Source organism: Monomorium pharaonis, chromosome 10 (genome assembly GCF_013373865.1).
Source record: "Monomorium pharaonis isolate MP-MQ-018 chromosome 10, ASM1337386v2, whole genome shotgun sequence".
Lineage (NCBI taxonomy): Eukaryota > Metazoa > Arthropoda > Insecta > Hymenoptera > Formicidae > Monomorium > Monomorium pharaonis.
The window spans coordinates 4,761,563-4,778,403 of record NC_050476.1 but is presented as its reverse complement, the minus strand read 5'-3'; the positions used below and the strand labels follow the sequence as shown (position 1 = coordinate 4,778,403).

The 16,841-nt window shown below is 33.8% G+C and overlaps 3 protein-coding genes across 4 annotated transcripts; 2 read left to right on the top strand and 1 right to left on the bottom strand.

Annotated features, from left to right (window-relative positions):
• Positions 1-962: 962 nt before the first annotated feature.
• On the top strand, positions 963-3,945 carry LOC105837062 (BCL-6 corepressor-like protein 1). The gene is made up of 2 exons (XM_012681537.2): positions 963-1,288; positions 1,955-3,945. Exons 1-2 carry the CDS (start codon positions 1,232-1,234, stop codon positions 2,600-2,602), a joined length of 705 nt encoding a protein of 234 aa, XP_012536991.1. The 5' UTR covers positions 963-1,231; the 3' UTR covers positions 2,603-3,945.
• Positions 3,946-5,527: 1,582 nt separating this feature from the next.
• On the top strand, positions 5,528-13,824 carry LOC105828770. Of its 2 annotated transcripts, none has more exons than XM_036292816.1 (8): positions 5,528-8,104; positions 11,056-11,220; positions 11,629-11,729; positions 11,857-11,924; positions 12,293-12,470; positions 12,541-12,698; positions 12,801-12,918; positions 13,011-13,824. In XM_036292816.1, exons 1-8 carry the CDS (start codon positions 8,002-8,004, stop codon positions 13,311-13,313), a joined length of 1,194 nt encoding a protein of 397 aa, XP_036148709.1. In that variant the 5' UTR covers positions 5,528-8,001; the 3' UTR covers positions 13,314-13,824. The 2 variants fall into 2 exon arrangements, with proteins under 2 accessions (XP_036148709.1, XP_036148710.1); XM_036292817.1 differs by lacking the exon at positions 5,528-8,104 and adding an exon at positions 9,544-10,139.
• On the bottom strand, positions 13,547-16,833 carry LOC105828769 (probable serine/threonine-protein kinase ndrD). Its single transcript, XM_012667263.3, has 5 exons — positions 16,699-16,833; positions 16,299-16,438; positions 16,024-16,203; positions 15,797-15,932; positions 13,547-15,715 (listed from the first exon to the last, which is right to left on the bottom strand). The coding sequence occupies exons 2-5, from the start codon at positions 16,332-16,334 to the stop codon at positions 13,821-13,823; spliced, it is 2,247 nt and encodes a 748-aa protein (XP_012522717.1). The 5' UTR covers positions 16,335-16,438; positions 16,699-16,833; the 3' UTR covers positions 13,547-13,820.
• Between the last annotated feature and the right edge of the window lie 8 nt (positions 16,834-16,841).

The window sequence follows — 16,841 nt, the reverse complement described above, 5'->3', positions numbered from 1 at the left end:
ACCCTTCGAACCGAGATCGAGGTACAAAGTCATTCCGAGATTAACTGTGCCCACGGGAGCTACGTGTGATAAACCAAAAATCGTGCCGCCATTATAAGCCGAACGAAACCGGGTCTCTACATTTCGCGGCGAAAATTATTTCGGTATGCAAGAATTTTATTCGGTCGCGTTAACGAGTTTCCCTACAACTTCTTATTAAACCGGGCGGCAGTAGCGGCTGTAACGTCTTCAAATCATTCTCTTTAATTTCACGGCTGGTAACAACGGCTATCTTCTTCTTGGCGACAAATGTCGCGGCATACAAAACTGTAGAAAAGAGATAATACGTTGAACATGCTATGACTATGGAAATCAGACGAGTATATTAAATTCGAACAAGTTGAGACTGAATGCAAATGTTTCAACGCGTTTATATATCCGTACAATAGAGAGAAAAAAAAACAAATACTCTCGTAATGTCGAAAAATTTCAATTCTCTCTTCTCGAATTAATTTAGCTTTTAATATTTATGAAGCTTTCGACAGCACAGAACACGGAAGAGCATCAATTAAACTACACTAATAATTGATGCGTAATATTCACCATTTTATTTTTGTATCAATCTGTTTTATAATGAAGACTATTATGTGATCATAAAAAGACATATTGACAAAAATTTATCAAATCAATTAATTAAAATTTGAAAAATTGCACAACTTTTTTATTAAAAAAGTAGCTAAATCTTTTGTGTATTATACATATTATTATAAAGTATTAAAACATTCTATGAAAATGTAACACATATATTTATTAAAATATAGATAACTTGATATTATTATGTTTTAGTTTTAATAAATTAAAAAATTGTTAAAATAAAAATACATTTAATAATAATCATTTATGAATTACTTATCTTCGTCTATTGATACGCATTACTATTATCAAGAACAAAGCTTACGCAAAAAATGGCCACTCGAGAATATCGAATAATACGGATCTTTATCAATTTTTATTGCAGGAACGCGTTTCTACCTCGAATTAAATGAACTCGAAAACGCGACAAGACGGTCAAGGAAAAGAAAAATAAAGAAAAACAGACGCAAAGACAAAGGGAGACGAAGAAAAGCGTCGTCCATGGTGCGGTTGTCTTCCTTTCCTTCTCTTAACTTCCTACCCGTCGACAATTTCATCGGCACGCTCGAGTTATCCAGTGGACACGCCGTTGCGTCCCCTATAAAAGCGAGGGTAGACCATGGCGGTACCAGTGTGCTCACTGCCGACCAACATGAACAGCACCGACAAGCTGAAAGTGAGTAGCTCCGTGAATAAGACAGCCGCTCGAATCGCTTGTAGAAGTACGATCCGTATTTAACAGAGTCTACAACGCGTCTCTCATTTTCAAGCGATCTATTTCCTAATAAATATGAATAGCCTTGAAAGCAAATTTTAACTTGGGGATTCCTATGTCATATACCAAGCTCGAAATCATTAAAGATTTCCTGCATACCTTTTAAAATCGTTGCCAAGACAGAAAACATATCACATTACACTTAAAATTTTAACGAAATTATGCAGCGTCATTACATATGCTCTAAATTTAATTACTAACATTTTTATTTTACAATTGTTAAAAAAATTAGAATAAAAAAATTTTTTTAATATCTTTTAAAATCTAACAATTAAAAAAATGTTTTAATTTTTTAATTTTACAATGAATGTCTTTAGTGCCGAAACATTTTTGTTAAAACAGTGTTGTGATTAAAAAGTGTAAATATTTTTCGATATGTCTAAAAAATTCATAAATTATATTATCTCATTAACAAATATGACAATACCAATCTCAGATAGATCACGATAGCAATTAACAATATAACGATACAAAATCCTTCACAAATTTCGCAATCATTAGTAATATCAAAACTTATCAAATGATTGATGAAACAAAGACACTCATTTATTTTCACGTTTTCGGCAGGTGATACTCCTGTGCGGCCTAGTATTATCGGTCGTAGCTGAGAAGACCGAATCTAGTGCTAAACCCAAGGATGAAAAATCAAAGCGCGGATTGGAGCTGAGCCTGGGTGATTTCGGAGGTTTTGACGGCCATGGTTTAGGCGGTGGACTTGGCGGTGGACTTGGCGGTGGACTCGGAGGCGGTCTGAGCGGCGGCCACGAAATAATCTCTACTGATCACATTAAAGCAGTGACGGTCACGAAGCACGTGCCGGTACCACATCCGTATCCGGTAGAAGTCACGAAACACGTGCCCTATCCGGTGAAGGTGCCGGTCAAAGTACCCGTCGACCGCCCTTATCCGGTCCACGTGCCACAACCTTACCCAGTAGAAGTCACGAAGCACGTGCCCTACCCGGTGGAGAAGCCAGTGCCCTACCCAGTCAAAGTACCAGTGAAGGTGCCCGTCAAGGTACCCTACCCGGTCAAGGTACCAGTCAAGGTCCCGGTCGAAATATCGAAACCAGTGCCCTATCCAGTCAAGGTACCCGTAGTCGTCAAAGAGCCTTATCCCGTGATCGTTAAGGGTCATCACGACGACGGCGGTTTTGGCGGCGGTGACTTGGGCGGATTTAGCGGTCACGACTTTGATTTCGGCGGATATCATTGAGGAAAAACTAGCACGACGAGAAGCGAAGACTCTTCATCGTCTTCCCCCTTTGTTTGACGGCTCGTAGCCCAGGAGACTATAGGAGATCTATTCGAAGGATCGATCGTCGAAGGATCGAGGAGCGACCGGCAGAAGTTGCCACATCGTTCTAGTAGAAGTCAATACGATGCGCAAATATTGTATTCTTCGTGATCCTATTCTCGAATTGTATTATACACCCCGTAAATGTAAAAATAAATAAAATGTTTTTTTTTACGTAATACGACTGCTTACGAAACACTCGAATGATGTTGGGAGGGCTGGAGAGGAAGCGGCTGAGAGACGTATTAGCCGGACACGTTATGCGATTATGAGGAATTGCTAGGAAACTTTCACTCCTTGATATTACGCGAGTTGCGCCAAGAGAGATACACCTGTTTCACCATAAGCGGCATATGTGTACCGCATAGAAAAAGCATCGCTCGCGTAGGGATCGTTAAAGTAAACGGACGGCCGGCGGAAGGGGGGAAGAAAAGCGCAAGACTTAAATGTCAAAGTGTGCGAAATATTCGCGATAAATATCCGCGAATATTCTCTCGCCTCTCTCTCTCCCTGGGAGATTAATCTTGCGGACACTTTCGACACACGCATCACGCGCTATCGTGCGCAACGTATGCGCGCCTTGCGCCACAAGAAATCGGCCGCGGCGCGATCAACTGCGTTGTTAGACTTTTTAGGGCTGGCACCGATCGTTCGGCGATCATTCCTGGGACGCGGTAGGAAGTGTGAAAAAATCGGAAGGAGCTGTTGCCAAACAGTCGCGCGATTTCGAAACGCTACGTTTACGCGCAAACGCGTTTACGACATTTGTCCGATATTATCAAATTTATGGATAGATATATCGGCGTCTTAAACAGGCTTTTACATGCGAGTTTGCTTTTATTACGCGTAACATTCCGAAATATGTAGTTTCTTTAAATTATGTCACGTATACACACTAATATTTCTTATGTAAATTGGTGGGGAAGTAGTTGAATAAATGATTTTAATATATACGCATATCAGATGCAGCCTATCAATTGCAAAATACTAAGCCTATCATTTTATTTAATTGCATTTAATATTCTATTTTATCGATTAATCATGAACGTGTTCATGCCGAGAGATCCAAGAAATTCGCATAAATTACATATAAACGACGATAAATCTTGACGGCGTTGTGCGTTTCTCAATTTAATGACTCGATTGCTAATTTAGTTAGACATTTCTATATAGATATAACTACATTACTCCGAACGTAAATCGGTATCGTTAGAATTAATAGACTTCCTCGCATTTTTTTCCCCCGCAAAAGTTACTAAAAATAAAAAATAAATAAAAAAGTTACTAAACAAATTGCGTTCGCTTTCGTTTCCAGGTTTGTATCATCTCCAAACTTTCCTGCACGATACGTTACGTGTGTCCACCACGAGTGTATAGGTAGGATAACTCTGCGGTAATAGGACGCAGACCTAATTGCCTCCCACGGTTATAGACCTGTACACCTCTATACGAGTTTCTCCACCTACGTGCATCTTATGTATACCACTATGTACGACCATCCTGCGGCAGCGCATGATTCGTCCCGACGATGGTATATATCTCGTTAATACGCGGTTACGCCGTGTAAACCGAGCCGGCTCGAGAGACACGAGTCGCACGAGAGATATTCAACTTCGGTGATACCACCATCATTCGCTCGTTCTCGCGGCTCTCCTTCTTTTCCCTGGCGCCTTACTTTCGTTGTCGTCCCGATATCGTACGATCGGATAGCGCCTTCGTTTCACCACGCCCTAGACTCATTTCCGCGTGCTGAGTCCGCTTCCGCCGCGCATAGTAGGCTAGAAACTGAAAGCGACTGCCGCGAGCACACGAACGATCTCAAAATCCAAGGAAGTTGGCGCTCCTGAGACAAGAGAGACCGTCCACGCTTGCTCGTTACGTATGCATCGAGAAATGCATCGTCCGCACGCCCGATGCAATTTGGCGAAATCGCAGGGAGCGACGACGGCGTGCCTTTGTTTAGGTGCCACAACGAGCATTGTAAGCAAACTATACTTTATCATTACAGTATCGTTATGGTCGCGAAAATCGATTGGTCATGGAACGGGAACACGTTCAATATCGCCTATGCAATCAAGATCGATTAGACAAACGTGAAGACTGACAAACACATCGTTCTATGAGTCTGACAGACATTCGCGTGAAGCCTCGGCTGCATTTATTTTCTTGTGAGTGTGCAAAAGTGTTACATGCTGATCGAGGCACGCAGCCGGTCGATGAGCAAATCCCGAGTTATCTAACACGCTGCGTGCCAGGTAATCATAGTTAATAGCCTAGGAAGTCCGCGCGTAAAAGGGAAGAGAGATTTCTTCAATCAGCCGCATAAAATACGCACACAGGAATAAACTGAGATGCACATGTTACGTTTACAAACATTCGTTACAGCTGACACAGGATTATATAATGAGCGTATGTAGATACGTGGTGACTACACCACTTCGTTTAACTGTGATGCAATTCTTTTCAAGCAGCGGACCATTCAAGAAAAGCGCACAATTGCTCCCTCTCGGAAATTGTAAAAGATGTAGTGGTAATCATAAAGGGCTTTCCACGTACACGAAGAAGTGTATTGTTATCAAATTGTTGCACTATTCTCTTTTTATCCCTTCCAAAATATAAAAAGCACTTAAAAAGATTTCTTAAGTTAATCCTCCTATAACGTTATTAAACGTAATCATATTTTTTTTGACGTTAATATTACGCTGGATGAAAATTCACCAACACAATTAAGCATTTATACTTGTTATTTTATAGATTTTAAAATGTTAAAATACTGATACTATTTTAATATTAAAAAATCTTATTAAATATGATTTTAAACTATCAAAATCTTAATACAAAAACTCTACTTAAAAAAAAATTTTGAATTAGCACCAGAGTAATAAAAATTCACTCAGAATAATGTTTTATGGATAATCAGCTTTTAATTCCATTTCTTTCAAGTGCGATGGCACTCAAGTCATATGCGTGCGTCTTGACTTCTTGTCCCAATTGCGCAACATACACTTTTCGCGTTACGTTTTGAGGAACCGTGATTTAACGCTAGCAGTTTCTGCTTCTGAAACTTGAGAAGGGCACGAAGATAGAAAGTAACGAGGATGTTGATGTCAATATTCCGAATTGTCGAAGATGACATTACATAAAACAGTTTCCCATCGCGCTAGGCGTAACCCGAAGCACAATGTACATTTATGATGTAAATGCGATACGGAACTGTAATTTTACGACGTGATTTTATGCGAACGCAACCCCCAACCGTTCCTTTTTACGGACGTTCGTTACGTCGCGACCGTGCCGTTAATAAGATTCCAGACGGCGATCTTATCGCGCTCAATTAGAGAAATCTCGTGGGCGGAGAAGCGACGCGGCTGAGTGAGGCAGAAAACGATGGTCGTTGCGCTCTATGCACTTTCGCGACTGTCATATTTTCTTATTCTTCTGTGAAAAATGTATCGCGTAAAAGCGCCGACACTGCCATGTATAATGATTGTAATTTGGCAACATAAATTGGCGCACATGTAAATCTATAATATTTAAAAAATCTTTTGATATATAAATTTCAAGATAAATTTATCACTAATTTACTGCAAATAAAAAGATAATCGTTTGCCATGCACACTATGGAAATGTAAAAAAATATGTAGCATTTCTGCATTTATATAGCATAGTATCTAATTTTTCATATATAGAATTGCAAAAATATATTCAATACATTCTATTGGTGCAAATAAGAAACTTTCTTCAGAATCCTTTTTGTACGGTATCTCGATAATTCCATTGGTTTGCACGAAATGATCGTCGACATAACGTTAACATTGATTTTGTTTTCTGCTATTCGCACATACCACAAAATAGGAAACGCAGAAAAATTTGAAAAAAAAAAACGTAATTAATTAACATTGCTTCATAATAATATTAATCAAATTATTTTAGAGCAGATATTATATCCTCGTACATTTAAAATAGAATACAATAATTTCTCTATTATCAATGATGATGTAAAGAAATCATTTGAATGTTTTTTACGGAATTGTTATTCTCAAAAATTTAATATTTACAAATTTAATACAAAAAAATAAACAGCACATATAAAGCTTTATAGATTATACTTTTTTTTCATATAATTTTCTCTTTGCAATAAATGCAACAACTGCCTGAAAAAATTATCGATATTTCAGTTTATTATTATAATTAAAAGTAATTGATCATGGCTAAATTGCACGTTAATTCTTGTACGTGCGAAATGGTAATAAATCCGAGGTTAGCCGTGCTGCCAAGTAAATTGCCACGCTATCGATCCAAAATACGGAGTAATAACCCTAAAGAGCGAAAAGAGCGTGTGGGCTATAATAAATTGGTATAATTGGACGGTTTTAATTGGCTTGCAATTCAAGGTAATCTATGGTATCTTTATATAGTCTACTAAAGTTCTTACTTGCAATTAAATCTGCCAAATTTAGGGAGCTTCAATGAAACTGCAATTATCTAATTTATTGTATACAAATAAATTTGTTACTATTTATATATTATTTATCATACCTATTTAAAAACATTTATCAAAAGATATAACGTCTTATGTTGCTAATTGTCTAAAGAAAATCGGTTAAACTTTTATTTGTATTCATTCTATTTAAATTTTTATCACTTTAAAATCGAATTTCCTTTAACATCAGTAAAATAAGTGCAAAGAAAACCAATGTATTTTTATCCGATCGATAACTTTTATGTCATACTAGTTATCTTGTAAACTTGTAAGTAAAATACTGTAATCATTTTCTTTGTCCTCTTTCGGAAACTACGTCGGGATTATTATTTATTATATTTATTATATTTTTTTATTGAAAATCTATTATTTAATATAATTATGTAGATGTTTCTCATTCTACTTTAATAAAAACTAACATGCGCACTGCTTCGTTCTTAAGTTTTCCGTCTATTTAAGAGTCGATATTCAGAGTCTGTTCTTATTTCAAGACCGTCTTGAATTAATGGGTGTTGTCCAGCAATCGGCACAGAAGAACACAGTGTAACACAGTGAATCTTTTCATTCTTGTTTAATAAACATTAATAAACAACAAGGATGAAATACTTTACCGTGTTACACTGTGTCCTCTGTGTCGCTTGTTGGAAAACGCTCAATATCTCTATGATTAGTTCATATATATATTTTAAGACTGTACTTAACTATATAAGTAGTTAATAAAAACTATACTTAATAAGAACAGACCGTGCGAATATCAATATCACTTCTACCGGATGACCACAAACCACAACTTTATCTTCTTCCAACTTGACCATTCAATCTTAAACTGCAGAAAATGGTCGCATTGTTTAGAAGTTTCAGTCGGTCCGCGTGGTTTTTCCTAATTGCACTGGTAACAATAATATGTCAATCCGCGGGAAAGCCGTCGCAGGTGATAGGTAAGTAATACACAATTTACACGGCTCAAATAAACTAGACTAAATTCAACGAAGTTATTATCTTTATTTCTCTTGTGTAATATCTAAAAGTAAATTTCTAGAATTCCTAAAGCGCGTTGCAAAAGTGTACCATTAAATTTGTCGTTAAAGTAATTCTATTGTTCACTCGGTAGTTATAAACTGAACTTTCATCACGAGCAACGTTTAACAAAACAATATTATAGGACAAAGAATTAAACTTATTTTATCATTATCCAAAAATTCATCGACAATAAAATAACATATTTACCTATTTAGATCATTTTTCATTTTGACTTCTCATCTTTTTGGCTCTTAAATCACTCGAGTAATAATTATATTTTTTATAATTTACATTATTAAAACAATAAAAAATAAATAATAAAAAATAAACTCGTGCTTTTCCAATAATTATAAGATAAAGAAAAAACGGGAAGAGACGGGGAGAGACCGGGAGAGACGGGGAGAGACGGGGAGAGACGGGGAAAAACGAGTAGAGACGGGGAGAGACCGGGAGAGACGGGGAGAGACCGAGAGAGACGGGTAGAGACGAGGAGAGACCGGGAGAGACGGGAAAAGACGGAGAGAGACCGGGAGAGAAGACCGGGAGAGACGGAAAGAAACGGGGAGAGACCGGGAGAGACGAGGAGAGACCGGGAGAGACGGGTAGAGATGGGGAGAGACAGGGAAAGACAGGGAGAGACAGGGAGAGACCGGGTGAGACGGGGAGAAACGGGGAGAGACGGAGAGAGACCGGGAGAGACCGAGAGAGGCGAAGAATGTTTCTATTGTGTTTAAATTAAGGTAATAAGAAAAATGAAGATGACTGTTATTTTATTGAAAAAAAGGAACTTATTTAAAAGTCTTTTGAATGAATTTCTAAATCCATGGCAGCTTTTAGAAAAAAATAACAAAATATTGATTTATAAAATTAATGAATAATAAATTAAATACATACACTCTAATTCAAAATGCCTAATTAAAAAAATGGGTATTTAAAAAAAAATTCGGTTTTTTAATTGAAAATTATTTCAAAGTTTTAATAAAATAAGATTTATATTACATTATAATAAAAATACAAAACAATAAATAGAAACAAATTAATTGAATACAGTGCCAAAAGCAATAAATAAATAAAGTAAGTTAGAAGTACGTGAATAAATGAATATTAGATTTATTAAAGATAGATAAATGCTTATTCAAAAATAAAATAAAAAGAGCAACAGTAAAGCAAGGCTCTTAAAAGTTAAACAACGAAAGCAAAGAAAATTTGAAAAAAACGTAGCATAAGAATAGAGAGCCACAGCAACGCGTGGCAGGGCATAGCTAGTAAAAAATAAATAATAAAAAATAAACTCGTGCCTTTCCAATAATTATAAGATAAAGAAAAAAATAAACAGCACTAAATATATTAAGAAAAATCTATTTCATCATGTTTATTATTCATCAGACAATCAATAATTAATTCAAAAATAAGAAAAATTTCTTTAAAAAAAATTGATTGCGCTATAAATACCGTACAAGCTTATTATCTGCAACAAAACGTATTTAATATTTCTCATTTTGTTATGTCAATTTCTCGTTTTCTGCCATTTACATCATCGTGGAAAAACTTTAAAATTCTAGGAAAAATCCAGAGGGCTATGTACACACACAATGGTGTCGTAATATTATACACTATACAGCACGCTGTTCGCAGTGCAGTAACTACGATTACGCATTACAACTCTGTACGTTTCCTCGATCGTGTACATACAGGCGATCGCTTTTGCATCGTAGCGCGGCATAAAAGTGCATCGACTTTCGCGCGGACTACTTCTGCCGGCCGCCTCACGTGAACGCGATTTTCCCGGGAGGCTTTTTGTTCCTCGCCTAGGATATAAATGCGAAGGAAATTGCGGCGTCACGACTCGGTTTCCCGTAACGTTGGCCACTTCGCCGTGTAATGTTGCACTTGGGGAGAATAGCACGGTTTAAAATTACATCGCGATGCGCGCGATGATATGCAGATTAATACGTACGTTTCCGCAACCTCCCGACTCGCGAAACAACGGAAAAGATCGCTTAAACTTGTTCAAAAGGTTTAATTAAAAGGTGTCACTCCTTGAGTGCACTTGATAGAAATTACGACGTGCGCAAATTAAAAGAATATGTATTCTTATGACAAATTCGTGGTTGTAACAAGTTCCTTTCAAATTGCAATTACTTTCAAAAATCTAAAAAGCGAAAGTATACTACAAAAACATTATCGAATTTGAATATGTAAAATAGTGCATTATCTGATCAATCGAATAATATAAGGTTCCGCGATATGGCAAATCATATATAATACAATCTCTCTCTCTCTCTTTCTCTTTGCCTTTCACGCATCATATAAGATCTCTCGTAGTATATCTACAGTGGCATTATGCAATATATTCTTTCGTAAACGCTTTTTTGCGCAATAGGAAAATAAAACAACATAAAATTAAAAATTATTTCTGATAAAATAAGAAACAAATTGCCTATTACAATAAATAACAAAAAAAGAATGCCAGATTTAATAAATATTAAATATATTTATTATTATTGAATACATTTATATTTCCTATAAAAATTTTTTCATATTTTATATTCATAAAAATTTTTAAATATTTTTTTTCAATTTTTTTGACGTAATTCCCGAGTCAGGTTTGCGATATCGAGATAATTTCATTTTAAATGCAATAATATAAAAATAATGTTTCCGCTCAATCTTTTGTAACGCGACAAATAGTTAAGAAAGGTGAGGGCTATTCTATTACTTTACAATCGGGACAAGCGATCAAATTTATATACAAAATGATCTTAAACGTTTAATATGTCAAAGTTCCTTTTTACATGACGTCAATATAAGCAGTTCCACACGAATAACTATAAAAATTGTTACTACGGTCCGAATGTTTGTGTCCCAGTATGCAGTCAGCCGGAGAGTTTCACGGTCCAAATAACCGAAAACGAATATGTTGTTTACGGCACTGAATTATTAATCAGATACAACCCACACGTCGGAATTTTCTCTTATTCCGAAATGAAACCAGTAAATGTTGTCTTCAATGAAACCGTCATAGAATTCAAAGGTAATTATTAATTCAAAGATAATTATTCATTGGAAACTAATCTTAATGTTAAATTGAGCAAGTATTTCAATATCAAATTCTACAAATATTAATTATTTGATGAAAAAATTTAAGCATAATCTCTTTTTTGATTATTATATATTGTCAGATAAACTCTATTATTACATAAATACATTACTGAATATTAATAAGAGCAGCTATTTACGATAAAGATTGAAGTTTCCAATAGGCTGATGACAAAGTAGAAATTAATTCTGTTGATACATATGTAAATTTCTGATTAAAGAGAGAGTGATTAATTATATAATTAATTTAATATTCATTTTCAAGTCTTCCAATTTATTACTCTGCTTTTATTTATCCTGCGGTATTCAGGCCACACTAATTACAAAAGACTATATTTGTCAGGAAATATGTTGCCTGAGTATTCAGTGATTCAACAATATATTTCACCCGAAATACTTTCTTGGAATGCTAGTGGTATCATTTTAGGAATTGGTACGCTCCAAGTAAGTTTAACGCTCCATAATCGTTTAAATAACGACCGGAAGAAAATTGAGCGCGACTATTCGCTTTGTAAGATAATTATAGCTCACCCGTCTGATAATTATTATCCTCGGCTTTCTATCGTTGCAGAAACTAAGCAAGGAGGATTATGTAGTCCAAGACTGTCGCTTATTTTTACAGATAAATATCAAAGGCAGGTAAGGCAAAACCCTTTGAATTCTGTTATGGAAATAAAATACTGAGATATTATTTCTCCAAGGAGGATTTTTAATTTAAGTCGATAAAGAAAATTTTAATGCAAAATTCAAAATGATTAAAACATATAATTTTATGAGTTCTAATTATTAGTCGATACATAATAGACTTGTGCATAGAGTTGCTATAACATGAATTCAATAAATTAAATTCTGTAATACCTATATAAAATCTGTTAATAATCAGATTTCACATTTTCATAATTAAAAATTTTTTCAATTTTTCATGATTAAAAATCATATTTCTTAGCCATTTTGAGTTTTACAATAAATTTTTCTTTGTCAAATATGGTTGTTTTTTTTTTTTTTAGTGCTAATCTACCAAGAGCTGTGGAAAAGGCAATTATTTCTTATGTTCAATCTTGTGCCAAACAGCACCTTTGTGAGAGAATAGGAATAATAAAGGAGAAACAACTTCAAAATATTAATAGATATGAAGAATATGGATATAATATAGCTCGTATTATTCATCTTAATCCAAGAATTGATGTAATCTCACTTATATTTTTATAGTACACAAATTATGTTTTATTCATAATAAATCTAAATTTTCATGTAGCTAAACATGAACGTGATCGTGGATATTCTTCTCAAAAAAGCGATAAACTACATTAAGCGGAACGGAAAATCTATAATTAAAATTCCTGATATAACGGAAACATACAACATGGGACTTGGAATGAAATGCCGTTTCGAAACAGATAATGGAACCTTCGAGTGAGTACTATCATAATACAATCAGGAAAATTAATATGTACTTTTTTATACAACAACATTTTTATTAAATTACTTTCTTGAGCAAGACAATCAACTTTTCAGAAATCTTTCAACTTTAAAGAGAACGGAAGATGCAATTGTATCCAACATAGAAAAAACATACGTTATACAAACTGGTTTTGGACTTTCCACGGCTAAGTTTAATTATAATTATTACAAAGTAATGTTTATAGATATGTGTTAACAATTTCAAAATATTAATCATAACAATATTTAAGTTTTTACTAAATTAAATTTTGCTTTAATATATAGCTTACAGTGGGTTTAATAACTCTACGTGGCAATATACTGGGAACTATCGATGAATTAGCAATAGCGACAAAAGTGATCATTAATTATGATAAAACGTGCGACGTCAAGTTGGAATACGTCAAAGTAACAAAAGTTGGCAAAATCAATCTAAAAATGACTGGTTTAGGTCCGCTTAATTATTTAACATCCAAAATATTGACTTGGTTGACAAGTAGGTGGCAAAACAGAATTGTTAAAATTGTCGAAGTTAATGTCAAGAATATCGCTGAAGAACAATTAAGTGAATTTACTTGTAAAAATTAGTATAAGTTATATCCTGAAGTTATATCCGAAAATATTTTCTTGAGTTACAGTCTCACAAATCTTATAAATTAATGAAACAATTTTTCGATAAGTATGCAATAAGCATAGATTTATAAAAAATTACAATATAATATATAAGTTTAAAGTATTATCAAAACTTTTGCTTTGCATACATAAATTATCATACCAGTTAATTATTATGCCAAAAAATTTTACAAAGCCAACGTCTTTTAAAAATAAATCATAATTTTTATTATATAATACAGCAATATGTAATAAACGAAACTTTTCCTGTAAAATTCTTAAAATTCTATTCTCAGAATATTATTCAATATTCTCAAATATCATTTTATATGTAAAAAATTTTATGCATATATATTTTATATAAATATGAATCATTATGTCACGAATTTTTACAAAATATCAACAGTTCTTAAACATAAATCACATATGTATCTCCAAAAATGTAACTGTCATACGTTAATAATAAAATTTAAATAATTTCAATTAAGCTTCATCTTTACGTGTTTCATCTATTATATTGACGATTATTTCAGCCGGTTTGGCAGCTTCAGAAATTATAGTTGTCTGTGTGTCAGTATCTGTGCATTCTTGGGAAGAAATACTTACATCTTGCACTAAAGTTTCATTTGCTTTAATATCACTATTAGAATTAATAACTGTAAAATCATCTTTCATGGTAGTATTATTATCAGTAGTACATTGTACTTCCATGATAGTATTATTATTACTGGTACAATGTACTTCCATGGTAGTATTATTATCACTGGTACATTGTACTTCCATGATAGTATTATTATCACTGGTACATTGTACTTCCATGGTAGTATTATTATCACTGGCACATTGTACTTCCATGGTAGTATTATTATCATTAGTACATTGTACCTCCGTGATAGTATTATTATCACTAGTACATTGTATTTGCACAGTCGTGTCATTAATGTTACTAACATTTGCATTTGACACACGCTTCAAAGCCAAATATTCCTCCACTGATCCTGTTGGAACTTTCTCAAATGCAGGAGTTGTGTCCGTTACTGATAGATGTACAGGTGAATTCAAGTTTGGTGATTTATTCAATTTAGACAACCTTTGACGTTCCCTCAAACGTTTCCGAATCTCAGACTGTATCTTCGATTCTTTTATTACATTTTGAACGTCATCAGTCTGATAATAACGCGACGCCCAAGTTTCTGTTGAATCATCAGGCTTTGGCAAAGTGGTTCCAGCTACAGGTTGCTTATTTTCTTGCTCAGAAAGAACAACAACTTTGTCTTGACTCTTATCATCATCACTACTATCTATTTCCATAACTTCACAATAATCATCTAAATCAATATCATCTATATCTGTCGATCTCTCTTCCTCGACTTTATTTTCTTCTGCTATTTTCTGTTTTGTCTTATTTTCTTCTTCATCAATAATAATATTTTCGTCAGAAGGATTTACTCTCGATTTGACTTCAATACTTTCACTTGATTTCTCTGTCATCTCAGTAATATTACTTTGTTTCAACGCTGAAGAGTTTGTGGTAGTAGAAACAAGTTGTGATTTTACACGTGACTTTTTCTTCGATTTTTTCCGTCTCTCGGCAACGTTATCCGCAGAAATCGATATTGATAACACATTGTTTTTTATATCTACATTTCTTTCGGGCATTATTGCTTCGCTTGTGTTAGTTAGATATGATTTAGTACTTGTATTACTATGTATGTCTTGAATTTTTCTTTCCTTCAACTCTTGTGTTTTAACAGAATTTCCATCCAAGTTACTCGTTGATTTTCCAGCTTTCAATGCTTGTTCGTTGTTCAGGTCTTGATTTATTCGCGTTTCTTCCTCACCACTATCACTAGATAATAATTCGACAATTGGAGCAGGTTTAGGAACTACCAAAACAACATCTTCATCTTCGCCTTTATTACTTTGTTGAGAACCAATAATTCTTTCTAATTGCTTGCGACAATTTTCTTTTGTTTCTTCATCTTGAGATGTTCCAATGCTATTTTCTGTTGCTTGACTATCATTTGTTTGCGATTGGTTACTGGTTGGAATTATATCCTCCTCTTTTCGTATCAAAGCTCTTATTGCACGAGCTCGCATTTCTAGCTCTAATAAATCTAACAAACTGTCTCCTTCTTTTCCTTTATCCTTATCTTCTTCCTTTTTAATTTTAACATCTTCAGTTTTATTTTCGCTTTTAATGATGCATTTTGTCTTAACATTAGATTTGTTTGAATTATTTTTCTTGTTAACTTGTGTTTTTCCTTTAATTTTTGTCTTATCTCTTGTTAGCTTTCCTTTCTTACCATTTTCTTTTTTAGATGTATCATCATCAGTTAACCATTCCTCGGTATCAGAAATAATTTCTAAAGAAGGTCCTATTAAAAGGAAGATATAAATAAGCGGATTTTTCTACAAAATTTGACTTCTATGTTATAATACCTAGTATTTTATTATACCTGAATCGTCAGAAGACTCATTTGTGTCTGAAGATTCCAGCATAGGTTTACCATTTATTATAGATAAAATTCGAGCCTTAGACATACCATTTAACTCACTTTCACACCATTCCTCGAGTTCACTTAAATCCATTTGCTATATATAAAATATAAAATAATGTGTATTTTTTGTGTTAAAAAAAATTTGTTATACTACTAGTAGCTTAAAATTTTATGTCACAACTCACTTTAAGAACCTGTGGTAACATGAGACGAATCTTTTCTGGTTTAACAGATTTAAAAAGTTGTCGAGCTAATTCTTTACGATCTAATAAATAATCTCGAATTGGTTTTAGATCTCTTGCATCAATCTCTTCTTCGTCTGATGACAATGACGAAGATGTATAAGATGATGCACTGCTATATTCCTAACAAATATTATATTATCGTTAAATATATTTAAAAAAAAATGTTGTCATTAAATTTAAAAAGCAAGAGGTTCTATAATTATCAATATAACTACCTTATTGTTACTTGTGCTGTTTTTAGTCTTTGACATTTTGTTATGTTAAAAAAACTAATTCCTTTAATCTTAATAAATATCAATAAGCATTAAAATAACTTAAATTAACTTGTAAAACAATCCTCTTCTTATATTTTTATCTGAAAAAATATTTCTAGGTTAAATCTGTCGAAATTTTAAGGTGTAAGCTTATATATTTTCTATGTCAAAAAAATATATGTGCAAAGAAAAACAAAAAGAAGTTATGCAATTTTACAACATGCAATTAGAAGAAATGAGACCATTTAATCAAGGAACTTAGTCAATAACCTCTAGGTTACAGATTGATTTTATCATTAAACTGACACAAAACTAATCAAAATTTTAGTTGTCGTCATTCATAATTGTAGAACATACTTACTTAATTTATCAGATACAATGTAAACAGTATAACAGCTTATTTCTTGTAAAGATTATAAAACACAATTCTCGCGTAACTATTTCTATTTTGCTTATTATCGTGAGGGTGATTTAAACGAGATGCGCCATCACTTGGTGCATTCG

Bases quoted from the DNA above. Each gene is read 5' to 3' on its own strand.
- LOC105837062 (XM_012681537.2), top strand. From the start codon at position 1,232: ATGGCGGTACCAGTGTGCTCACTGCCGACCAACATGAACAGCACCGAC. The intron at 1,289-1,954 runs GTGAGTAGCTCC...CGTTTTCGGCAG, and splicing joins ACAGCACCGACAAGCTGAAA to GTGATACTCCTGTGCGGCCT.
- LOC105828770 (XM_036292816.1), top strand. From the start codon at position 8,002: ATGGTCGCATTGTTTAGAAGTTTCAGTCGGTCCGCGTGGTTTTTCCTA. The intron at 11,925-12,292 runs GTAAGGCAAAAC...TTTTTTTTTTAG, and splicing joins CAGATAAATATCAAAGGCAG to TGCTAATCTACCAAGAGCTG. The intron at 12,919-13,010 runs GTAATGTTTATA...TTTAATATATAG, and splicing joins TTAATTATAATTATTACAAA to CTTACAGTGGGTTTAATAAC.
- LOC105828769 (XM_012667263.3), bottom strand. From the start codon at position 16,334: ATGTCAAAGACTAAAAACAGCACAAGTAACAATAAG. The intron at 15,933-16,023 runs GTGAGTTGTGAC...TTTTATATATAG, and splicing joins TGTTACCACAGGTTCTTAAA to CAAATGGATTTAAGTGAACT. The intron at 15,716-15,796 runs GTATAATAAAAT...TCCTTTTAATAG, and splicing joins TGAGTCTTCTGACGATTCAG to GACCTTCTTTAGAAATTATT.